Raw genomic sequence first — 27440 nt, forward strand, 5'->3', positions numbered from 1 at the left:
AAATCACAAGCCTTGTCTGTGCCTTTGGTAATTCATTCATTCCTTAGATCTAAAGACCTTTATAATCACTGGTAGAAGAGGGATAGCGACTGTGAGAAGGAGGGGAGGAGTGGATGGGGGAGATGGGAAGATGAAGAGGAGAGGCTGAGAAGACAGAGAGTAAATGAGAGAACGCATGCGCCCACGAGTTTGCCAAGCGGCCAGGTTTAATTTCTTTGCTGGGTGCTGAGCGGAACCATTTTAAATATGATCCTCCCTGTTAACACGCATCCTGCAGTGTCACTGGCGACAGATACATTGTATCAAAGTATTAATGGGCCCAGTCACTTTGAATCAATCCTGTGGGGGAGAGAGATGCATGTGGAAGAGGGGGAGATTTCAGCATAGTGTGTAGCTCATTCTCTCCTCACTCTGTACCCCAATTTGTCTCCAGCTTTAATCTATAGCCCGGTAGAACCAGTAGCCACATACTCACTGACCAGCAGCCCCTGCCAGTGCCAACTAGGTAGGTACTAATGAGTTGGGGTTCCCAACCTTTGTTTGATGTACCCTCTCAGTCAGATGAGCTCAAGTACTCCGTCACCACCCGTCATGTTCTAAATGGGTCCATTTGAACTGATTTTAAAACAGTTTTTAAACCCTGTTAATTACATAAAAGTGGAGTTGATGTTTTTAAGCTTGGTCATCGTTGAATTTGTAGGCTACACTAAGATGGATGTTTTAAGCATTTCAAATTTCATTATTTCAATTTTTTCAAATCAGTAGATCCACTTCTCAATTTTTTTCCATGTACCCCCAGTCAACTGTAGAAGCCACTGAGTAATAGTTTGTATCAAGATCTGTTTTGTCTGTAGAATAATTTCTTTTTGTTTTTTATTACTTAGCATGATGTTTTAGGAAATTACATTAAAATATCATCAAATTCATGGTAAAAGTGTAGCTTTACAGCAGTTGTGATCCGGTAATGTCTGCAAGCGATAACAAACCTCATCTTAAGTCCTAAATAAAGAAAAAATAACATTTTTTTAAATAATTATTTGTCCAGCAACATATCAAGTAAAGTGAATAGGGTGGTAATGTCATACACAATGGTTAAAATAAAAATTTAAAGTTGGTTCAGTACATAGAGTTTGTATTAGTGAAATATATGAAGATATGAATATGACTGGCAGAAGCAGTATCAATGGTGGAGGGGGAACTTCTGGGTGTTGGTCAGAGTGATGTTGGTGGATTACACACAGCCGCAGATGATGTGCTGCTCGGCCCACATTAACATGAATGCTTCATTATTCCACTACTTGTACATAATGGCAACAACTCCACGGAGGGGTCAGGCCTCGTCATGGCTCATCAACCCACTGACGGCCCGGCCTAAAGAGAAATGAGAAGCAAGGCAGCCCTGCTCCCCGCTAATCCATCGCCTCTACTTAACACCCCAGCCCTGGATAGCCTGCAGAACACACTGTATGGCTTTTGTTATCTCTTTATACGACCATGACCATACGGTCAGCAAGAAATATTCACAATGGTGATTTGTAATTTTTAATTGTCATTCATTTTAATAAGAATTGTGCAATAGTTAACTATACATGTGTTAGAAGTATCTGTGTAGCAACATCATTGATATAAGTATCAATTTGAATGTTGCTGAACAGGAGACCATCCTCTTGTTTTTAATTACAATATTGCCGTGGTTGAAGAAATATTCAGATTTTTTTAAAATTCAATTTAAAGTAGAACTACCACAGTCTAAAAATAATCTATTAAAAGCAAAAGACTGCCATCAAAATGTTACTTAAGTAGAAGTACAGAATTAAGTATTATAGTTAAAGTACTCATCATGTAACATAGTGGCTGCTGTTAATGTTATATTAATAAATATTAGATTATTATTACTGATGCATAAAGGTGTAAACAGCCTTTTAATGTGTTTTTTAAGTTTTACTACTTTATGCCGTTGGGTAGTTCAATCTATTAAAAATGTTTTTTTTTTTAAATTAATGTTACATACAACATACATACATTACAATTTTACATACAATAACTATTAATTTGCAGAGTAACTTATACTCTGAAGTGAAGTGGACTAGAATTAAAAAGTTGCAGAAAATGGAAATACTCAAGTACTCATATAATTATACTTATACTAATATTATAATTATACTATAGTACCGTAATTGTGTAACTGTACTCATTCATATACCCTTTACTGCTGTTTTACTGCAAAAATAATAATACATTTCATCAATAGACAAAATTAAGGTTTTCAGGAAAAAAAATTCAGTTGCGTCATAGTTTTTTATTGTTCTTAAAAGTGCATCAAAGGTTAATAACACTTGACGTGTTTGTATTTGAGAGTCAAATCACCAACACGATCAACAATGTTGGCACCATCTAGTATTAGGTCTAACCCTTTAGACCTCATATTGTCAGTTGTCAGCTTCATCACTGTCAGTCCACTTCTGAAGCTGGAAAACGTACTGGAGTCAGGCCTGGGTGGAGCTGCGTACAGTGCTCTTTTAACTCCACAAGCTGATTATTTCTCCACTGTAATTACATTATCCTCCCCTTTTATGCAGGAGTGGTCTCTGGGGACTAATGGATACATCCATGTATAATTCATTAATCATTAGCATCCAATTTGACAATTAGACGTGATTGTTGAATTTTAAATATCAATGTAACTTGCCTTGTAGTTATCTCACAGGTTTTTTTTTCCATTCTCTTTTTTAAAGCGTCAAAGAGTCAAACTTCTCATTTTGGAACTAAAGAAATGTAGATCTTTTAATAATAGTATAAAATAAAGAATCACCTCTTTAAACACTAGGGTGATTAAACATGTATGGGGTAAAAAAAATCACATGGTATTGCTGTGTATTTTTATTGTCATTATTATTATTTTTTTTTAATAACATTTTTAAATAGTCCTTTTTTAAAAATCTGTAATTATACACACATCCAAAAGCCTATTTATATAAGTCATGGGTTTATTTAATGTAACATTCATCCATCACTTATTAAAAAACAAAGTTTCACATTTTCTTTTTAGTATCCCTACTCCTCGGCTCCGTCTCCCTCCTCCCCCTCTGCTCTGATTTCAGCATGCTAATTTAGTCAGTGCTCCTCAGCATGATTCCCTCGCTCTCTCTCCCATTCTCGCTGCGATTCTGCTCCCTCCCCTCTGGGACCTGAAGATTAATATTCCTGGGCCCAACAAGATAATTACTGATACTAATTAGACATGATTATGTGAATTTGATACACTTATTACTCTAGATAATGAGTAGGACATATTATCCTAACAAGCACCCGTGCCGCTTAGTTTACTTTACACAACGACCCACACACTATATTTTCTGTTATTGTCACCTTCATCAGAAACTGATATTCTCTTATAATTATTGAATAAAAGTCCCTGATGTGTGATACCTATAAGATGAGAAAGCATTGTTAAAAAATCAGATATTTCTTGTTTTACAAAACAAAGCCTCTGAGGCCTTTTTGATGGCATTAAATTGCATCGTTTTAGAATGTTGTGCAACCTTTTATTGAATTATTGTGGCAAATGTTAGTGTCAAAATACTGTAGAAAGGACCTTTTTGACAAAAAAGATTCCATTTTATCAATGACCCATCTTTTTTTGTGTGGGCCGTACAGAATATGTTATTAGTTACCTTAAATTCAGCTAAATGAACTTCTCAGAATAAAAATCACACAATTCTATTTGTATTACATGTCACAGTTGTGTTCAGTTTGATGCATTGTAAATCTTTAGCAGATAATCTGATTCCCTGCGCATGACTGGAAGTGTATCGATGAGTTTTCAGAGTAGTTAGGATGTGTGGTAAAGACTGCTCGCGAACAGGAGGAATGGACCCCACACGGTGCAGCCTAGCCCATGAATTAGTAAAGAGAGCCAGGCGTCCGTGGCTCGCCTGATTGGAAGTTAGGGAGAGAACGCCTGCTGACGCCAGTGGAGATCGATGTGGCAGTCAGAGGGATGAGGCAAGATAATTAGCGTTCAGAGTGTATCTTGTTAATTAAGGGCTAATTAGAGGCAGAGGCGGAGGGAGACGGGATTCTTGTGTGTGCGCGTGTGTGTGTGTTTTAAAGGGGGGGGGGCAGCATCATTGCAGTGCTGCAGAAACTAGCCACAACTGTTAACTCAATTGCATCATTATCACTTCTTTACAGACTTTTCTGTGTAAAGAAAATAATTCTACCAGACTAAGTTTTAGAAACCATAAAAAAAAAAAAAAAAAATCAGGATTCATTTTCTTGTGTCTGTCACTTATTTTCCAGGTGCTCCTCACTCCAACAGTAGTTCATCCCTCCAGACGGGCGCGTCACTGTTTAGCGGCAATAAAGACGGCATGCACCAACGCTCCTTCTCCGTGTCCAGCGCAGACCAGTGGAATGAAGCCATTAACACCAGTACAAGCAGCGGAGCCCGTAAGACTACTTTTTACATTCCCATTCCCTAAATCTCTTCCAAAGTCTCTCCATACATAGTACAATCAACATTTACATATTACTACCACAAAGATGTGTGAACTAAAAATGAAAGAGATCTGATCCAGAGATGTGGTGTGATAGAGAAGCTATTTCCCAAGGCTTCTTAGACAGGTGGAACAATCCTCATTTTCATAATTAGGTGATCAGGGCTATGATCGCTGTGACCTTTTTGGCTGCTCCTTGATAGAAGCAGCGTGTTCAGAGGAGAGGAACACTGAAGGTTAACTTTCTGCCATTGATGCATCTCCACTCACTGCCTCTGTGTCACATTGTACCTTGTCACTGTGCTTGAGTGAAGTAAGATAATATATTCACCAAGCATGTCTACACCCCCCCCCCCCCCCCCCCTTGTCTGTTTTCCTCTCTTTTCTTCCGAAGAGGAAAATGAATGCTTTTTGGGGGTACCATTCATCACCAGTTATTTCCCTCTCTTTGTGGTTGGCAGTAAAAAAGCACTTAAATGCACATCAACAGAATAACAGTCATTTCCATGCATGTTTGCACTCTGGTAGTTCTCATTAGCACGGCGGCGGCTCCCCCCCTCCCCATGGGCTCCCAGGGGCCCCGGCAGTTTAAAGAGCGCACTTTACGAGCGCTGCTGGAGTCCAACTGCACGGCCCTCGTGGTTCGGCAGACAAGCCTGTCTCTCATTTGGAGCTGCCAAACGATCAATTCTGCCTGGACGCAGGCACTTCCATCACCCCCTACCCCTGTCTCCCATCAGCAGCATGCCCAAAGCAGAATTACTTAGATTCGTGGGGTCCTCAAATAAATGAGTGTGTGTGTGTGTGTGTGTGTGTGTGTGTGTGTGTGTGTGTATGTTTGTGTGTGTAGCTGTTTGCATGAGTTTTTTTTCCACGGTGCATGTTTGCGTCTGTATAACCATGTGTATGTGGGAGATAAAAAGACTTTATACTGGATGTTTGTGAATGTGCGTTTGGTGGCCACTCTGCAGAGGACAAATAGGAATTCCTAAACGTTGTGTTTTGAAAATTAGGAGGCCTAGAATTTCCCATTTTCATGTTTGGTAAACTGAAAAGCTCTCCATATTAACATAGCTCATTAACCAGCATCCAGTCTTCAACTAAATCAGATCCACACTTTGCTCCTTTATTCGATTTTCTTCAATTATTTTCATGCTCTTCTTAAGGTAAGCACAAATGAGCTTGAATGTGGCAAATGAGCTGAAAATAAAGTAAAAATGTTGAATCAAATGATAGATATGTTGCTCGTCCTAGGGAAGGAGTGTCTCTGTAATCAGTGCATAGTCAGTGCAGACAGTTTAAGGCTTGACACTAGAAGCAACATCTTTGTAGCTCAAAAACTTTCTCCTAATATCTTGATTGTATGTCTCCTCACAATTTAAAAATGTGATTAAAACCAACAGAATAAGTCTGTAGTGTAAAGTGTGACTGGACTATCAGAAAATGTCAACTTGATTGAAATTCAACCCTCTTAGCTTTCATTCTAATGTACCTTCTATAATCAATAGAGGGTGTTCCACAGTGAAGGGTGCTCATGTTTTGCCATTTGAATTGACTTGAACCTAGCCCAATCACTCCATTATCCTTGGTGAAGGTTGCAGGTTAACATAAAATGTGATTCTGAGATGCAAGAAAACAGCAGATTGATGATTCACTGGAGAATGAATGCGTCTTAGCCAGGTAACCATTTCCATATTATTTAAAGAATGTCCTCATTTGTAAACCTATTGAGCAAAGGCAGAGGTAGTAACGTCTCTTGAATATTGAGAGCAGATTTTTGATTAAATCCCGGCCCAATTTTTCTATTGCTTGGATTCATAAAGACACCCATTCTTAATGCACCGGATGCTTGTTTAGATCCAGCTCTCCTTCGTACACCTCAATCTTTGAGGCTGAATTAAAAGCAAGAGGCTCAAACAGTCGTCTGAGCAACATGATGGGCTCGCTGATGACAATAACCGTTCATGTCATGTTCAAAGTGTCTATATTTTCACATTTCCAAACACAAAGTATTACTGTAGATCAGTGCTCTCCATGGGTAATGATTCAATAATTAATTCAATATTATCCTAACGTTAGTAGAGAGATATTTTGATTTCCAGTTCTCATGGCCAAAATAATATATAAAGTGAAATTAGGATCAAATCGGTCCCAACTGAAGAACTGAGTGGTTATTTTTTAATGAGATTTTGTTCTAACAAACACAAAATAAGTGACTTACTGTGAACTGAGCTGAAAAAAAATTGTCAAATAATAGTTAAGTTGATCAACAGAAAATTATTGTGCAACAATTTTTATAACTGATTACCCGTTTCAGTGTTTTTTAACAAACCATTGATAATTTGTTGCTTTTCTTCATCATATATGATAGGAAATTGAATATTTTTTTTAGTTTCTGGGAAATTATAGTGGCTGTTTTCTTTTTTTTCCCTTTTTGTTAAACAATCAAGGAAATGACCAGGAGATTAGGCCATAATGAAAATAATTATTAGTTTCAGCCATAATAAAAAGAGCAATATTTAAATTTTTTACTATGTGTAGTTTTAATATTCAATATAATTACATGTTGATAATTCTGGGCTAATTATCACAATATTATTTTTGTCCATATTGCCTTCCCTCAGCCCTCGATGAAAAGTTTTCATTGCTGTCTCTTTATATATAAGTGCTTTTACTCTAGTTTTGCATATCAGGACACAGGTAGTTAATGCACAGATAGCCTTTTCTTGTGGCACTGTGTTTTATACCTTGGCCTCCCAATGCGAGGGTGATAGCGTGTGGGGTGTTTGATTTCTACGCTAGGCCGTAATGAAGTTTGACATTTAGTTTGGAGAGAGCAGCAGAGCGCGATCAGGCCTTGATTAGTATACTCTAATTGAGGATAATAAGGGGGAGGCGGTGATTGTTTCTAATTTTTGCCATTAATTGCAGCCGTTGGCTTTGATTGAGGACAGGCAGGGCTGCCATGTCAAGGGGCCTGGTGGAATCATAGTGCTCCTCACCCAGAGCCTCTTGAATAACAATGAAATGACTCCCCCCCCCCCCCTCCACCCCCTCCTCTTCAACCCCGTCTCTTTCTCTCTCACCCTTTTTTCATTTTCATTCATTCTCAGTGTGGCACTGGTAAAGGCAGGAAGCTGTTAGCAGCCCATTCTTTTGTCTCACCCATAGTCTTCACCCTGAAGCACGTTTAAACTGTCATCTCCGTGGTGGGAGTGTAATCCAGTGTAATCACAGGTTAGCCTGATACATATTCTGCTGCCCAGGTGATCTTAGTTGAGTGGGAAAGAGACTCCTGATCCCCAGTGTGCTTCATTACCCAGCTTGGTCCTGATGGCCCTCATACACACTACACAGCTAGCTAATAATGCCACAGTAAATGCTTGTAGAATCAGTCCAGTTCTAACTTTGTAATTCTCAATTTAAGAACTATAATCTACCTGTCACGCATAGTTTTAAGCTGAGAAGCACATAAAGGCAGGAGAGTCTACATTATATAAAACCATTAGGTTTCAAGTGCTTTGATATTGTTGCTCAGTGATGTGTACTGTTGTTGTATATATTTCCTCTTCCTATACCTTCGTGGTACAGACTTCTTAAAGCCTGATTGGTGCAAACACAATAAGGTATATCACCCCGTATATGTTTCAGGTGCAGGATGAGCAGGGCCGGGGTCATTTTCCACAACATTAAAGGCAGAAATTGATAATTAGAGGTGTTTATGACACCGTTGGGGCCCCTGAAGGGCAGCCCTCCCCTTTAACCTCAAGCGACATTAAACAAATGCTGGCTGTCACGTCGGAGGCAGGTTGGAGCTCAAGTCTTCACCCACCATACGGAGCTGTGCTGGCGAGACAGACGCTGGGATAGAGAGGGAGGAAGAAGCAGAGGGTGGGAGGGGGGCCACATGGAGGACCCCTGTGCCCCCAGCTGTCTGAGCCAGCTAATGACTCGTCTCAGGGGAGCTGTTGTAAGAGAGCAGGGAAATTGAAACAGACGCCTCGACTAGGAGCTGCTACATGTGTGGCTGCGTGCTGCCATTCAAAACACCAGAAAGCTTAATGTATGTAGTCCAGCACAAGCACCAGTGTTATGTTTATTAATGTGATGGCATGTAATCAATATTGTTATTGTTAAGTAGGACACATACTTTAACAAATTAACGATAACTGTAGATAACTAATTACTTTTTTCTTGTACTGACATTCTTGTTTGCGAACCCTAGCTTTCATCCAGATTTATCTCTAAATCGAGGACAGACACAACAATGTGTGTCTCAGGTGTTGTCTCCTATATTTTGCCCACACTCAAACCATGCATCCCCAAGCCTAGAGCTCCATTCTCCCCCCACGTTAGCATCTTCAATCCCCTGCTGAGCCCATCTTACTCCTCCAAGACAGCCCCATCTCCCTTAAGGTAATGACCGAATTAGGCCTAATGTTGTACACTGGCTAATGGCACAGTGCCGCACATTATAGCATGTGCAACTGGCAACGACAACAGCAATAATCCCTGAGCCCCTTGTCCTCCTGCACTCCACCCCTGGGGCTGGGATGGTGCACAGGGAAATGAATGGAGTTTGCCACACTACAATGAGCTTTTGATGGGAGACAATGGAGGAGGCTGCCAGCACCACACAGGGTGGTAAGAAGAGAGCAATATGGGGCCCATCTACTGGCCCTCCCTCCCTGCTTCCCCTAGGCCCCTGGCCCCCACTCCCAGATTCATAATGGCATCTGGAGGGGAAAAGAAGGTAAAGTGATGTCAAATGTCAGGAAATCAGAAAGATGGCAAGCTGACAACCCCCTCCTCTCGTCTCATCCCTCCTATCCCTTTGCCCAACGGTATCACAGGTTAATATCACATTTATAAAATCACTTACAAGAAACAAAGCCGACTCTTAGCCCCCTGTCACTCTCAGACAGTCATATAGAGAGCTTTGCCGTGGGCTAACTTAGGTAGCCATTTGTTCCCTGATAGCCCCATACCTGTCCTTCACTCTGTCTAAAGACAAATCCACACAGTTACCTTTGGAGCACTCACAGCCATTTCCAACTCTTAACTGCTGTGAACACATTTTAAGGATATGACAAATATGTCTCTACATTGAATGAAGCTCAATTAACTCATAATGTTATTCATTATTCATTTTTCAGTGTCATTTCACAATGATTCATGCATTCATACATTTGATACATATTGGAACATTTTCTGAGTGGAATAAGTTAAATTGAAGCTGCCAGCTTTGTTTCTTTTTAAAGGAATAGTTTTGCATTTTTCAAGTCTGTCTCCTAGTTCATACTCTGCCCAAGTAACACGTCCGTGTTTTTTTTTGTTTTCACTATAATACATTGTTGTCTTTATCATTGACAATGAATGCAATTAATAGCGGACTAATCAACACTTCCCATTAAGCACAAAGAATCTTCACCCAGAGCAAAGATTATGCTACCGCCCTCTGCCAGTGCAATTCCTAGTTGGCATTTCATCAAGTAATTCATATTTTTAAATTGGACACTCTTGGACGCTCTTAATCCATCTCCTGCAGTTCATTATGTGTATTTTATGTTTCATTATAGCAATAAATAATTAAATATATTGTTCCCCCTAGATAGTATTAAAGTTGGCCAAAACCCTCTGTCCACTGTATTTGTCAAATACAATATACCCATATATTCTTTATTTGCTTGTTTCAAAAAAAAAAATGTGTTTGCACATTACATCCGTTTAAAAAAAAAAAAAAAAAAAAAAAAAAATCTGAAATTGTGGCATTTGTAAACAACAAAGATGAGCTTAGTACCCTTGTAATGATGACCCACCACTGGGACAGGTGCATTTAAATATAAACTAACTACCCTATTTATTTAACATAAGAAATATTAATTGTTTCCTGTCTTTGTTTTTTCAGCCAATGGAGTGAGTGATCCTGCGAGTTCCAGTGTGGGCAGTGCCACGAGTCCTAAACTTGAGCCACCTCCTTCGCCACATGCCAACCGCAAGAAACACAGACGGAAAAAGAGCACAGGCATCACAAAGCCAGATGGCTTATCTGCAGGCAACGAAGGTACAGCACAATCGCATTGCACAGCACAATATCATTTATCGTATTTCCAACACATTTTCTATTGTTTGAGGTTTGGTTATGTCTTCTGGAATGGTTTATCTTGAAGAATCAATTCCTAAAGCTCGTGAAGTGGTAGATGGTGGAAATGTGCATTAATTTGCTTTTTCTGTTGCTGGTTCTCTGAAAATTTGCTCTAAATTTGTATAGAAACTTGACTAATGTAGAGACCCCGGTAAAAATGAGGACAGTTCACACTCCCACTTCTGAATGTATTTATTTGTACCGAGGAGAAAAATGCACAAATGTTTCAGCTACTTCTTCAGCGTGAAAAAACAGTTGTGCTTACCAGCAAACACAATCAGCACTTTTTTGCTGTTGGGAAGCCAGAGAGGGATCACATCCTTAGTGGTACAGGAACAACTCCTATTGGTTAATCTGTATGCATAACACAGAGGTGGGTGGGATGAGGGAGAAAGCAAATAATGTGAGAATTACGCCTAACTGGTAGATGACCCTATGTTTATCAGAGGAGTCATTAAGTTGTCTTAGCAGGCAAAAAGTGGAGTTCATGTCACAGACAGCAGAAAAGGGAAACTGTCCATACCAAATCAGGGGGGAAATCTGGAAAACAAATGTTTAAATGGAACTTAACAGAAATTTGTCTTTGATTTGTTATTCACACTGATCAGATTTCTCCAGTCATTATAAAAAAGGCCTATGATGTACATACATTTTTTATCTCTATGTGACCCCCTGCACAGTGCACCATCTCAGCCCCCATTTCTTTTATCGTAGTCTGAAAGGCCCGATCTCCAGAAGCCATGGCCCTCCTCAGCAGGGGAGTGGCAGTCGGCTCTCCACCCAATTAATAATGATTCTCCAGCCCAATGATGAATGGAGTACCCTAATTGGATGGCATTGTGAAAACACTGGGACGCATTTCAGAGACCATAAAACTGATGTCACCGGAGTGTGATGATCAATCAACAAGATTGATACGCTGGATAACAACAACAATGGCATTGACGCCTCCTAAATGGGGCTCAGCATTTATAATCATTATACTTTTTTATCATGGTCTCCGACAGCTTCTATTTAAAGTCTGAATGGGTCTGTTGACCACATTGTTGTTTAGAGTGAATATCATCAGCATCTTCAAGATAAGTGGTTCTTCTGTTAGTAGTATGTGGACACTACTGGTGAAAAGATCTGATCATTTAGTACATTTGGCATGGGCACTTACAGTTGTTATGCATGTACAGAAGCAGTTAGCAGCATAGTTTTTGCGTATCGGGTCTATTAATTCTGTTTTATTTGACATTACTTAGATCATAATGGGACTTTACTGGCAGAGTTACACAGTTACATTAAAGCCTTGAATGAGGGATGACTGTCATTATCAAACATCATCAAATCTCATCAGTAAGTGTCGTACACAGGAATAATTGAAGTGAGATGACTCCTGGACTTACTGAGGAGGAAATCTAAGAGTAATCAGACTGGAGGAAGCAGATTTTGAATGTTTCTCACGTCATCAAACACGCACATTGTTTTCTATCTCTCTCATTGTTCTCTTCAAGGGTTTCTATTAGTATCACCTTGTCTGTTTTGCTGAATGCTCTGGACTACAGACATACAGCTTAAATATTGGATCCACCCAAGTCTGGGATAGAAGTTGTGTCTACTGTTGAAAGAACTGAAGAGAGGGGAGCAGAAAGGGAGAGGAGAGGTGGAATCTTTGAATAAATTGCTATCAGTTTATCTCATTTACGGGGCAATCAGAAGCGTGCAATGCAGGCTGAAATTGAATTTTAGTAGTTGTGAAGCATCATAAATCAAAACGGCGTGCGCGTCTTAAGGTGAGAAATTATTTTGGTCAACATGGATGGGACGGGTAGGATGGAATCTGGAGAAACTGTTACTGCACCATAATTTCCAGATATGGCACTACAGTACTTAGCAAGACTCTTTTACATGGCTGCTGAATCTTAGACAATAAATGCACAGAAGTATCTTTTCTGCAAACGTTCAAAAAGGCTTTTGGCGAGTTTTAAAATCACGTTTGAACCATTGTATTGGCTTTCAAATGCATTTTTAATCTAATCAATTTAATTTGGGTAATGTATAAATTGTCTGTTATGTCTACAGTGTTACACTTTCACCAAGAATATGCACAACGGACACAGTCTCTAATATCCTATGCACTGTCAGAGCTGTGTGGTGTAATGAACTTCTCATGTGCTTAAAGAATGATGCAGGATGCATGGCGAGACAACTGACAGCCCCGTAATGTGTTTCCCAGCAGCCGCCCGTCGACGAGCTTTCTCGGTGTGTCGCTCGCCATAAACCCACTGGAAAATCGATGGCCGATAAAGAGTTGTGTTCAGGGGGAGCCCCCTCTGATTAATGCAGACTGTCAGGAAGGATCATTAATGTATTTCTCTTTTAAAGAAAGTGTATCAAATGCTCATTGTTTTGTATTGTCTTGTCCAATGTGAGCAGAAAGGGAGGTGCAAGAATGGAGGGAAATTATGACAAGAGGCTCCGTCTTGATTCCTCCATTTTTATGGATGAACATATTTACTTGTGCTAAGGTCACAGAAATCAGGGATAAACAAGAGCAAAGAGTCAGCCTGAATGCTTTTAATGTAAAGAAGGCGTTAAAGTCTTTATTTACATACATTACAAGATTTGAATAAATTTTATAGACAGACAAAAAATCAAGTCATATCTGACGAACTTTACTTTACTACACTACAGTTCTTTTTTGTGATTTTTTATTTATTTGGAACAAAATAAAAATGTAAAACAGTGGTCCAGATGACAACATACACAAAAGTACACTTCACACACCGAAGAAGGCACAGTGCACCTTTTCCACAATCCTTCCCTGTGATCAAATGTTTCACTCTAAAACAAAGAGTGCTAATGTTTAAATTTTGGAACTAAGAGGCCACTATCCTCTTTCCTCTTCTGTAGAGTAGACATCAACAAGTCGCAGCCATTTTCCTTCCAGATAAATGTAGATACTGCTGACTGTAATTTATGCCAATAACCAGAAACAGGGAAAAAGAGGTAACACAGAGCTCACAAAATTAATCCTGGGTAAACATGTATTTTAACCACAGAGATATGGGCTTGAATAGACATGGGGAGACCGATCCATCTTTCCATATCTTTCAAAATGTTGTTCAGAGCACCACAAAAGTTATGCTTTACAATCTGGTTTAAGCAAGGGAAAACCTCAATGCCTAAATATTTAAACTGCTTTACAAGGGGGATGTTAGCAGGGATGATTGAATTGAGAGCAGGAGCATGAAACAGTGGAGACTTTGACAAGATAATTTTAAAACCTGATAAGCTTCCATACTCCTTGTATAACGATAGAAGGTGAGGAAGAGATTGAGAGGGGTTTTCTTAAAAAAAAAAAAAAAAAAAAAAAACATTGTCCGCAAATGCTGTGTATTACAAATTCATATTGGTGTCATCATAATCAATTGATGAGAAGCTTGAGCCAGAGGCTCTAGAGAGAGGACAAATAATGCAGGTCTCAAGGTGGCTGCCTTGGCATGAAGATCTAGAAACTGAAAACAAAGAGGAGGTGCATCCTGTTAAGACTCGGGCTGAGGGGTTAGAATTCATAACTTTAATCATAGCAATGAAAGTGTTACCAAAGCCCATAACCTCGAAGACTGACCATAGAAATGAACACTAAAGCCTGTCAAAGGCTTTCATTGCATTAAAAGAGAGAAGTGACATTGGGGTCTTACTGTCTTCTGCCGCATCAACAATGTGGAGAAGGCGTCTAACATCTGCTACCAGTCTCGTTTTTATGAATACTGTTTGGTCAGAGTTCACAGTTTCATTTTGACATATGGGACTCCAAACAATAGGCTAGGAGTTTTGCAGGTTCAGAGGTCAATAGCTAGAGCACTCTGTAGGATCCTTATGCTTTTTCAAGAGTAGGAACATCAATGCTGTGTTAACATCCCTTGAAAATTCGCCCTTCTCAATAGAGAAGTTAATCATGTCCAGAGAGAATGGGGCCAGTTGTTCCCAAACAGTTGCGTACAATTCCGGAGGATGCCATCAAACCAGGACCTTATTCTCATGGCAAGTAGATGACTCGTTCTATGAATTATTAATTCAGATTCCAGTTTCAGAATGTTGTTTATTTCTTTCTTGACTAGTGATTGTTCTAAAGCTATTTGGTCAGTAAAATTAGTTTGCAACAATGAGTCTAACCTGGTGAATAGTAGCTGAAGTGATCTAACTTAGCGTGCAATAGAGCACAATAGTATGGCATTGCTCCTACTAAAACCTTTTATCGCATCCCACAATATCCCGGGGTACAGTGCAAACGGTAACGTCAGCAAATCTCTGGAATTTTGCTATAAACTGAGGGACGTATGATTCATTTTTCAGTAAAGAAGTTTTAAAGCGTCATCTAGCAGCACGTTGAGAAAGATGGTCTAGGGTGGTGATGCAGAGGACCCCTTTATGGTCAAACAATGCCATTGGAAGTAACACCACTTTATCGGTTGAATTAAATAATTGAGGGGATGCCAAAAGAAAACCTATTCTGGAAAAAGATGTATGTCTACCTGAGAAAAAGGAATAATCCTTACAGGTAGGTTTAATTGCACACCAAATATCTATAAGACCCAAGGTGCTGGCCCATGATTTCAAAGCATGTGTGGCTTACGCCTAAACCCCAGTGACCTTTGCGTTCGACCGATCAGTATTTGGGTCCCACATCGCATTGAAGTCTGCACCAACAACAACAAAAACTCCAGCATTTGATTGGTAAGCATACCATAGAAATTGCCATCAAAAACATTAGGCGCATAAGCTGAAACAATTTCAAAGAAATTTTGCCTATATTGTCTGACCAAGAGGACAAAACTTTAAGTGGAAAGTTCCGTTTGACCATAATGGCAATCTGTTGGCTAAGCGGCCAATATCAGTCCTTAGCAAATGTGTCTTCTGTAATAATGCACTGTCCATATTTCTCCTTTTAAGTAAGGCAAGGGTGCTGGCCCGCTTGTGAGAGGCGTTCAGACCACCACAATTCCAAACTAAAAGTGTAAGATCACCCATTATCAAAAAAGCTTTGTTCTAAATGAACGTAGATGTGGAAAAGCAACATGGTACTGCAATAGTACAATAGTGCATCCAAAGTTAAGTCCCTCAACACACAATACATGTAAGACACAAGGTACAAAAACAAACAAGACAGTGACACAAAAAGGAGCGCAATCAAGATTTGATACGGGGCAGAAAAAAGGAACAGCAGCCCATAGTTACCTGGTTGCAACAGCAACTGGTTCTGCACTAAATTGACTTTAAGACAAACACAATTCTTGTCAACAAAAATCACAAAATGGCAAGCACATTGGAAATGAGACTCTAACCTAGTAGTGGCCTAATTGACCTATAGAGCGTAGGCTATATTAAACAGGACAGATATGTAATTCAAAAACACAGTCTCTGTAATCATATCAGATAACAATGCAATAAAACTAGGACACATTAAGAGATTAAAGGTCCAGTGGCATGAAAATTTCACTTTATGAGTTTTTTAAAGATTAATATCTGTTCCCCCAGCCTGCCTTTCGTGCCCCGGTTGCTAGAAACAGCAATAGGTGTAAACCAAGCCCTGGGTATCCTGCTCTGACTTTAAGAAAATGAATACTCAGATTGGCTGATCTGGAATCTTGGTCCTTATGAGGTCATAAGGAGCAAGGTTACCTCCTCTTTCTCTGCTTTGCCCGTCCAGAGAATTTGGCCCCTCCATGTGATAAAGATAGATAGATGGCTTTCAAAGGAGCAAAGTGACAGCTGGTCAAGGCCACACCCCCACCCTTCTCTCCTCCTCAATAGCTACACACGCAGAAATGGCACGTCCTTAGGAAAGTTCATTGTGGGACTGGCTCTAGTGGCTATAATTCTGCACCAAGGCTGAATTTCCGTGAAGAAATTTCAGATACAGTGTTAGGGGACCACTAAGCCCATATAAAAACATCCAAAAAGCACCATATCATGGGACCTAAAAGACAAACCGAGTTCATGTTAATCAGGCAGTTGTTTTAATTTGGATCTTTTTCCACGGTGTTCTCTGCGATAGGGTCCCAGGCGCCAGCCATCTCCATGGCAAGAAGACTGGGCACCCCACGTAAGCTTCAGCAGCCTTAGCAGAGGTGAATGCTCTGTACTGGGAGCCTTCCTTGATCTTCAGTGTTGCCGGGTAGAGCAGGAAAGAATCCAGACCCTTGACTCATGGGGAAGCCATGGTTTGGTAGAAGGCTTGGCGCCGCTTGACCGCGAAGTTGCTGTAGTCCGGGGAAAAGCGACTTTCTGCCCCCAACCATGGGCGGAGATTTCAGTGCAGCCTGTAGGATCGCTTGCCTTGTTGTGTAGCGGAGGACGTTGAAAATCAACGTGTAATTAGTAGTGGTGTTCTTCTTTGGGCTATCTTTGTAAATTTGGTGGGCTCTCTAATCTGAACATCTGCTAATTTCAGAAGCCACTTAGGCAGGGAGTGCAAGAGATACTGAATAGGATTAGAGCCTTCTAACCCTTCTTTCAGTCCGACAATGCAAATGTTGTATTTTCCGTTTCTGTCCTCCATATGTGCTAGTTGGTGTGCTAGCTTCACCTCCAGCTCTTGAAAAGTGTGGCCATATCTGTCAAGAGTACTTTAGTTTCTTTCCACGCTAGTTTTTAGATTGTCCACATCAGATCTGATAGAGCCAAGGCTTGCAGTTAGAGATACTGGCTGGGCATGGACAGCAATTAGCTTCTTGTTGTTATTGATCCTTATCTGTTGAATCTGAGACTGAATCTGAGACAAATGTGGGTCGAGGTAGCTTTTCTGTTTCTCCAGTAATGCCTCTGCAATGGCATCCGTATCATCGCGTTGGGTTTTGTTCTTGTTTGCCATTCTGCTTTAAATGACAACTTTTTGGAAAAATTGGTCCAGGATCTATACCTTAAGCAGCAAATCTCTGTAGAGCGGATCACATGACTCTTAAAGAAGATAACGGACTAAAGGAAGCATTACTCGAACTGCACAACATGCACTCTAAGCTATAAGGAACTCAAATGTGCTTCATAGCAACACAGGGACCGGGGTCAGTTTATTTTTACAAATATCTTGAATTAAATCTTAAATGGTTTAAAACCCTTTTTTTTAAATGAATGATTCAATACCACATTTTAATTAAGTTGTTTTATTTTGCAATGTAAATTGATTGTATTTAAAGTTGTTGACATGACTCTTCTACTGGATTGCATTAGCAATGAGAAGAGGATAGGGAATATATTTTTGTGGTGAGAAAGTGGACTCAAAACTCAAAAAACGATTCCTAAGAGGATAGACTATGTTGTCTCACAGTTGCGCAATAGGAACACAATCTTGACATTAAGACTGCATTCACACTGAATCAGGAGTTGCGGCAAAAACGTCAGTCTTCCTGTTCATTTTAATGCGGGTAGTGAGTTTAGGCTGCGGTGGCGGGGTCCACAGGGAATGTGTGGCCTGTAGCAAAAAGCAAAAAACTGAATCAACTTTTGGTGAAACGCAACCCGAGATCACGCTTTGGTGGCCATCACCTAACCTCCTGGCAATTAGACAAAAACACAATGGAGTGGGGAACACAATAGACACAACCTGGCTATTTAAGTCACACTCCCACACCGCCGCACCACCCTGCACTAATTGCCACAACGCCTGAGTTGGTGTGAAGCCTGATGCCTATGTGTAGTAGTAGGAACACTAGTGGAATGTGACCATAAAATGTCAATGACAAATAAAAATATAAATTCAATGCTCAAAAAGACTCAATATAGTTAACTGATGAAACTTTGCTGATCTAGCACTGTCTGTACATGATCATAAATGTGTAAATAAGCAGTTAGTTAGGCAAGAGTTAGGCTCAACAGACTTAATCTGGGTTAGAGAAGATGGACGCTTTTGGAAAAGATAATTTACCATTGGATAAAGCTGCAGAGCATCATACACAAAATAATGTGGGTCCACTGGGCTCGATGACAAATCTTCACGTAACTGGACAATGAAGAATTAGGATGAATTAGAGGCAATAATCAGAATAGGCCTGGTCATATTCTCAAAATTTATGTTCAAACATCCTAACCAAATTCCAAACCTCTTTGCAATGATGTTGAATTGTAATATACAGAGCATACACCGTCTTTACTAACAAGACAGCAGACCAAAAGGTGGAGAGAATATTTGAGTGCCTTAACAACCCTGCTAATGTAACTGTATCAGATTTTCTCTTTTTTCATCTTTCACATACATATATTCATAACTTTTATTAATCTATGTCTGCTCTTGTTTTTTTATGACCTTTGACTGTCTTAAACTACATACATTCTGAAGAAAACAATTTAATCTAAAGATTGACTGGAAGAGGGAATCATGGTCTTTATATGCTTGCACTACAAGTTAAAATGTAGTCAATCAAGAAAAGCGTTAAATTATACATGTCAGTCCAACGTAATCCAGTATCCTATTGTCCTGCAAGTTAGCAAACTAAGGGTTAATATCCTCTGGAGTCCAGCTGAGGATTAGGAAATGGAGGTTTAACTGCCTGTGCTAATGGTGGGTGTTTATCTCAATACTTTGTTTTGTCACTCCCCGACTCGCTCTCATTTCCGAAAGCTGTCCCTGGAGCCTCCACTCTTGTAATGGCTTAGCTTTGTGAGCACCACAGTATGGAGGGAAAGGAATAACAAGATTCTCATTTGGGCTCCATACACACTGCCCACAGATACATGTATAATTGGCCCGGTTTTCATTCTGCTCTGTTGTTAAATGCACTAGCTATTAGCGTAGTGGTATTGGTGCTGATTTCATGTGTTTGTTTAGTGTTGGAAGGTGTGCTTCTTGTTTGTTTCAGAATGTGCGTGTGCATGTAGAAGTGTGTGTGTGTGTGTGTGTGTGTGTACACAAGCGTGTGTGTATGTCTGTGTCAGATAGATAAAGAGTGTGCTCTATCTCGCTCTCCCTCCCTATTCTCTTCTTTCTGAGTTCAGTCGTGGTTCCCCTGGGGCCCCTGTCGCAGTAATGGCCTGCTCCTGATTGCTCTGATACAGGTTAGGAATATTGGCTTTAATGATGTGTAAAATGAGCAAGCAGTGCCTGTGACATTTACAGATGGCACCGCCTTGGCCTGTTCTTCCCAACTGCTCGTTAATTCACGGGAAAGGCAAGCACTTCTTTAAGTGACTGCCTGACGCATGCATACGACACAACACAACACGTCCTACACACCAAACAATAGCTCACCTTGTGCACCTCTGCGCCTTGTCATCATTTCAGCCAAGTGTTCACACAAATGGAAAACATAAAGGAGTCCTCAAGGCTAAGAACTGTTTGCTAAGTCCTCTCTAAGGGTTTGTCGTACTGGTCTCCAGAAGTCTTTGGGAGGCTTAGACAGAATAGATGCTGCGTTGCTGCCTGCCGTATAGACAGCACAGCTGGGCACAGCATCAAACCCCCTGGGGACCTAATCTGGTCCACAGGTCCTCGACTGTGCATCTGCTGCACATACACAGCAATTGAGGAATCACCGTCCTCGGGTCACCCAATGTTCTTTCAGGTTTCACTTTGATTCTCAGGTCAAATCAACACCTTTTAGAGGTATTAAAAATCAGCATTTTTTTAACTTGTGAAGTATTTGAGAAGTTGACCTTTGGTGCATTATTTTACTCCATTTAACAGTTTACATTTATATGTAACCGTCTCAGATGTTTAAAGGTGAAATCACTTTTTGGTAGAACTGTTAATAACTGACAGACATCTGTAAGGTGATAAGGAGCCCCAATCATCATATTTTTTTTTAGAAGGTATCCCTTGCCAAAAATGTTGGGATTTTTTAAGCTTATTGTATGTTTTTTAAGTGAAATCTTAACCGGAAGTATTACAAATGCAATTATCATTCTTTTTATTATCATTATCATATTTTTGTATCTTGAAGCAGTCATTAATTATTTGCAAAACATTCTGCTTATTAAATTGCTGCTGCATCAAGTATCTGATGAAGAGCATCTGCAACTAGGAGGTTCCTGCACAGTTGTACGATCCAAGCAAATGGTGGACGAAGATGTGTATCTTTGTCTGTTACTACCTCTTTGTAGCTCTGTGGCCATTACGCTCTAATTTCCTTTTTATTACGTTGTGTTAATTAAGGAAAATCATATTTCGCTCATTCTTCACAGTTGTCTCCTCCGTTAACTTTAAATTGTGTTCTTCCTTGTCCGCCCACTGGCAGAGCTGTGTTAATTTATTTCTAATTGGCAAGAACTTGTTGATTGTAGGCTCGCAGATAGATTTGGTCAGGAGGTTAATGCTCACGTTAATGTGACAAGGTGATCGTTCCTCTGCTAGCCATGTGCTAACTGCAACCATTGAGTAATAACAGAAGCACTAATGGCCCTTTTACAAGCTCATCATGTCAGGTTCCTGTAAGATAGCAGTGATGCCTTCGACACATTGTTCATGCTCAGATTTACCTTCTTTGAGAAGACCACTTTGACCTCAGCATCATGCTTACATGGAGCAGAATTACTTTGGCTTATGGAGCTGAATTGCCACACTGTGGCGGCATTAAAAAAGTAATATCAGTGTGCTGGAGCTGCATGTAATGACAATACCGGTGTCACACATAAAGATCCTGCTGCACATGGTCCTCTTTAGTGGCTACAGTATGTCTCACGTGTGCATTACTATTCATGGAGAATTAGATTTGTTTTCCCTTGTATACTCATCAGTTTAAGAAACAAGCCATCCGTTGCTTTTTTAATCTCCATAATGAAAGCGTTTTAATGCCTCCAATTTATTGCCTGGGCAGCCAACAGAATAATTAGCTTTGTTCAGGTTTTTAAAAAAGACGAAAACACAAGTATAACAACATTTGAGTCTGGGAGCCACAAATTATAATCAAGTGCATTAGTTATTTTACCTGAAGTTATATTGGACAGGAAAAATGGATTTCTACTTCAAATTTTTTTTCAGATTAAATGTTCTGTACTTATTTTTTGCTTTAATTCTTTCACATTTAAGTTCCTTTTTAAGTTGACCATTTTGATTCCCTCAAACAGAGTTTTTTTTTTTAGATTGTTATCCCCACCATTGCTTCAAAATATGTCACCCACCCTTTTTCACTGTAAGGGTAAATAAAGAGGCTTCCAAGCTTTTATTGATTCTTTGTGACCTGTAGTCGATTCCACAAACTAAATCAGATAATTGAAGTTGGTGTCGAGCTAATTGGATTATTGCTTTCCCCCTGAAGAGATGGCCCTCCACCGCAGCTCAGGGGTTACTACATCAGTGGCGTTTGTCAGACATTTGTCAAAAACAGCACAGGGCTGCATCTCGCACCAAGGAGACTAAATTGATCATTAACACAAAGTTTACTCATTTCTTTGATTAGATGATTTCATCTAATCAATCATCAGGTTCATCATTGTATAACTACCAACATGCAGTTAATTTAATATTGAAAAATGCATACATTAATGCACAATACATTACAGAAATATTAATAAAATTTGTACATTAAACATTTTATTTTTAATGTAATTTCTATTAATGATAAAGCCACACAAAAAAACATTCCCCTCGTGTCTACTTGCCTCCAGTCCTCCAAATATGGTTTATGCAAATTAGATTACTATTTGCATAGACATAATTAGGTAATTACAAATCATTTGGCTATAAGCTCAAGCATGTGCACAGACCAGAGATGTTACACGAGTCACATTGTACAGTACAGAGTTAATGAACTGCTTCTGAACAGCAGAGGCATTACAGCATGTGTTGGAACATATGTTGTGTCAGACCTCTTGTTTGAAAACGACAGGTGACATTTTCATAAATCTTAGTTAAACACGACGAGCAGAAAAAACACAGTGCCAATTCACAATTTTCAAAGCATAGCTTTTTGTGTTTTTTTAGGGACTTTTTTCCATTTATTATATAGTGACAGTGGCTAGACAGGAAAGTGGGAGAGAGAGGGAATGATACGCAGAAAAGGACCGCTGGTCAGATTCGAACCCGTTAAATTAGTTTTCATTATATCAAAAACTATTACATAACATTATTGGACTTAATGTTGTCTTTTTTCAGACACCAATATATTTGCAATATTGTCAATATTCTAATTTACTCAAATCAATGAAATCTTGAAATCTAGTTTTGAGGTTTATGAAGAATGTATAACCAGTGGTAAAAACTATTTGTATGTGTGTAATGCCCAGTCCATCCTCGTTCTTCTCTGCGTTCTTCAAATTCAAGAGCCTGCTCAGCCTTGGCAAAAAACATGTGTCATGGGTCTCCACAGAAAGCAAATCAATAAGGCTATCCATAAAATGAATGCTAGCACAACGTTAGCTGTGCTAAGTTTTGGAAATAACAACACAGAGGCTCAGCACAAAGCTAACGAAACATTAGGCAGCGCTAACAGAAGAGCAGCAGCTACCATGTTCTGCAAGGTAAAATTACAGTTTCTTTCAGTCTGGTGGATTTGAAGAGAGCATTAAGACAGCTCTCTCTCTCTCTCCCTCTCTCTCTCTATCTATCTATCTATCTATCTATCTAACTGCTGTAAGTTAAATACGTTATTAACAACGTTAAAGCAAACCCAATTATAATGGCAAAAAAATTGTATCGCTAGATTAACGTTCTGACTGGTCTAGCTAGCCAGAAACAAAACAACATGCACTCCGCACACACTTGTTTGGGATTGCAAGCCATCCAAAGAGTAGTAACCTTACGTTTTGAGTGGATGGCGAGCTGCAGAAATCAAAACGGATGCCAATAAGATTCTGAATGGAAAGTTTGCTTTTTGAAAGTTGCCAAATGGTTCCATTGACAAGACCAAAGTGATCTGTGGGTTTTGCTATCATCGCAGCACGTCCAGTCTGAAATACCACTTGATGGCCAAGCACACAGCCGATACCAATTATCCGCCCCCCTCGTCAAAGTATTTTTTTCACCCTTTTTTTGATGGACAGCGTTACATTGTGTGAGAGATAATTTGTTTCAAGTGAGAATGTTACGTGTGAAATTTAACACTACAGTAGGCTATATGCCAATGTTTTCAATTAAAAAAACATTTGCACAAAGCAAGCCGATCAACTTTTCTATGTTGAAAAGAGCATTAAAATGAGATAAAAAATAATGGGACAAAAGGAATCAAGGGACATATAGATAGATAGATAGATAGATAGATAGATAGATAGATAGATAGATAGATAGATAGATAGATACCCTTTATTATTAGACTCATGGTCCATAAAACAACAACAACAAAAAAGACAGCTATACCAGTTGTCCCATAAGGGTGACTGGTATGGCAAAGCACTGAACCTCGGGTCAATCACATGTGAAATGACAGCGTTACAAGAAGAATTCAGGCAACCAGTACATTTATACATCAGATTCCTCAGAAAAACCGAGAATGTAATAACTCCTGCTTGACAGAACAATTCACTTGCACTACACCACCTAGGTTTTCTGAGTAGAATGCGCAAGCAATCATTATAAGCGACCCACATGTTATTAAAGCTTTCCTTTTTGAACTTGACCCGCAAGGGGGCAGTGTAAAAAGCAGTACAATATGCTTTAAAGAGGTTTATCTTGACAGTATCAGATCACAAAGAGAATTTCCTGGCGAGCATGTTAGCTTTTATATATAACATGCGACACTGCCTATACATCCTCGTCCTCATCATTTGACATTTGATCTGTTAAGATGTGACCCAAATATTTAATTTTACAACCAGCAGTTAGCACTTGCCTTGCCAGATGGAAAGACAAAAAAATAAGGTCCTTATCCTCTTCCGCTCTACAGATCATGACCAAACTCTTTTTGGCATTAAATTTCACATCAAATTTAACACCATAATCGGAACATATACTCAACAACTCCTGAAACCCCGCACTGCTAGGAGAGATAACAGCCAAGTCGTCAGCATTCATGAGATGGTTCACTGGCATGTTACCAATCACACATCCTTTTTTCCACTGTCTTAGCTAGTCAGACAGGTCATCCATGTAAATATTAAAGAGGGCCGGTGATAGTCAAACGGAGTAGAGAATGCATCCCCCCATTTGATCTGTATGCTCTGATTGGAAAACCAAAAAGTATACTATTTGGTACTCCTCTTCGGCTCAATTTCAAAAACAGCTTGTGGTGGTTAACTCGGTCAAAAGCCTTAGAGGCATCAATAAAACCAATAACAACAGAGGATTTTTGTTTCTGTCATTTTCTACCATTTCCTTAAGTGCATAGATACATATATCAGTACCATGCCTGGCCTTGAAACCAAACAAATAGATAAAAATGTGCAATTTGCAAAACAAATAGATAAAAATGTGCAATTTGAAAAACAAATAGATACAAATGTGCAATTTGAAAAACATTTTAATCATTTGACAGCACTAATATATATATTCAGAATATATATATATATATATATATATATATCTGAATATAATGTAAACTTAAATTGATAATAGTAATAGTAATATTTTGGTGGTCCTTTTTTAAGTGGCTAAAATATGTTTTGCTGTTACCCCCATCCACCGCATTACATATCGCTCTACATATCGAGCATTACATTTCACTCTATTCAAAGCTCAGCACAAAGTTAACAAAGCAATAGGCAGCGGTAACGGTAGACCAGCAGCTACCATGTTCTGCAAGGTAAAATTACAATTTCTTTCAATGGAGTATGGTGGATTTGAAGAGAGCATTAAGACAACTATATCCTTTTTTAGGTGGCTAAAATATGTTTTGCTGGTACCCCCGTCCGCCGCATTACATATCGCTCTATTCAAACCGACCCGACTCCTTTGACAAAACCAGTAATTTTACCTCGCAGAACACAGGAGTTGCTATCGCTACCTCGATTGGTTAGTCAGAACTAAAGGTGCGCAATAATACAAGCTTTGGTCCGACTTAATGTGGCGTCCACAGCTGTACAACGCTTAACTTTCAGTCTACTCCTCCAAACATGGGGTCGTGTCAACCGACATCCAAGTTACTGTACTGAACTTTAATGAAGTAACGTCAACATACAGAAACCTACGCGAGGTCATGTGGGTTTTTGCAAGGGCTTGGAAAAACAGCCTTTTGACACTAAAACATTCCTTCTTTGACCGAAATTTGAATGTTTGGATTTAAATACATAAGGAACACTACTAGGAAGTTATAGAATCATATAAAAACTTTAAAAAAACAACAAGAAAATCATGCATTCACCCTTTAAAAACAATCAATTTGGCTTTGATCACTTATAAGCTCTAGGGTTTCATCAAATGTTAACCAAGGAAATGTAGGGAATGCCAAAACCTGGACTTCAGCTTTGGGATTAGAGCTGAGACGACCTGATTGTTTGATAATACTTATAAAGTACCAGTCTGTGTACATAAAAACATTGAAATAAATGTTAACTAAAACTACCAAGATCAGTTTTTACATGGGTCATCCAATCACAGAATTTAAGATTCTCTGGCCTGCATCAATAACAGCGAGTGGAAGCTGAAGAATACAGTGTTTAGAAAATAGACAATTTAGTTTGGATCTTGCACTTAAATTACTTTACTTTAGATTCTGGATAAATGTTGGATGTATTTAGCAACTATAGTGTTTCGTTCACAAATTTAACGATGAAGCGTTTTGAATTCGCTACCACTCTGATTCTTTTCTTCTCCATGGCAACGGGGGCCGAGGCTTTTGAGTATTATAGCATTTACACTCGTCCTCAATGTAAAAATGGTGGACAAATCATATTTCTCAGGAAATAAGTTGTCATTTTTCTTCAGACCTTCTTCTATTTTTTTTCCTGTGGAGTCTAGTAGTACGCAGACCTTTACAACTTTCAGATAGCTGTGAACTGAATGGCTAAGACATCAAAAAGAGGTTAAATCACAAAAATCTGATTTTAAGAAAATATATTATGTGTTGCTGTTGATTGCTGGTAATGTACTTACCATGTACACAATTACCAATGTAATTGTACTTACGTAGAAAGGAATTACAATATTTAGTTAGCATTTATGAGTTTGAGATTTTGAGCCATTGTCAAGCAAACAAAAGTGCAGAGAAATTATTTAACTGTTGCTGAGTTTAACAGAAGCCCATTTCATCATGCATCCGTGCATGGATGGGCCTCAGCCACTGAACTGTGTCAGATTGCACAACCGACATTAGGCCTTACAATTAATCGTTATAAAATTGCAATCTAGATTAACTCTGTTCACGATTTTTTTACTCATTTAATTTTACGAGTCAACTGCATCACAAACGCTACTACTTTCTTCCGTGAGTTTTTAACATAGACTGTATAAAATGGGTTTTAAAGCGCTCCCAAGCGCTGCGATGCTCTCCCTTCTCTTCAGTGAAGACTCTATGTTTACAGGCTTGTGGTGATGCGCAATGTGCTATAGGTGCCAAAAAAAATCTATGTTTGGTACTGCCAATTTGTTTTGTTTTGTCATGGTTCATGTGTGCAATAAACATTACACAAGAGAATCGTGATATCAATTCTAAGCAAAAAATTGTGATTCATATTTTTCCCCGATTCGTGCAGGACTAACCGACATGCATGTTTAGTCAAGTACTAATTTATTGTTTATTTCTGTTTTCCAGAGCAAGAAGATTCCTTTGAGTTCATGATTGTGTCGTTAACGGGGCAGACGTGGAACTTCGAAGCATCGACATTTGAGGAGAGGGAACTGTGGGTCCAAGCAATTGAGAGCCAGATCTTTGCCAGCCTGCAGTCTTGCGAGAGCATAAAGAACAAGGTACAGTTGTTCATGAAAGAGAAGGAATATCAGAAGGTCT

The 27440-nt window shown here is 39.3% G+C and overlaps 1 protein-coding gene across 4 annotated transcripts in view; it reads left to right on the plus strand.

Moving 5' to 3' along the window:
- The window catches only part of agap3 (ArfGAP with GTPase domain, ankyrin repeat and PH domain 3), a 129587-nt gene that overhangs the window by 85984 nt on the left and 16163 nt on the right, over window positions 1–27440 (plus strand). For all 4 annotated transcript variants that reach the window (XM_032530516.1, XM_032530517.1, XM_032530514.1 and 1 more), the window contains 3 exons: window positions 4303–4452; window positions 10408–10563; window positions 27246–27400. In XM_032530516.1, the coding sequence (XP_032386407.1) occupies window positions 4303–4452; window positions 10408–10563; window positions 27246–27400 (461 nt within the window). The remainder of the gene's footprint in view (window positions 1–4302; window positions 4453–10407; window positions 10564–27245; window positions 27401–27440) is intronic.

This window comes from Etheostoma spectabile, chromosome 12, assembly GCF_008692095.1.
Source record: "Etheostoma spectabile isolate EspeVRDwgs_2016 chromosome 12, UIUC_Espe_1.0, whole genome shotgun sequence".
In the NCBI taxonomy this organism is placed as follows: domain Eukaryota; kingdom Metazoa; phylum Chordata; class Actinopteri; order Perciformes; family Percidae; genus Etheostoma; species Etheostoma spectabile.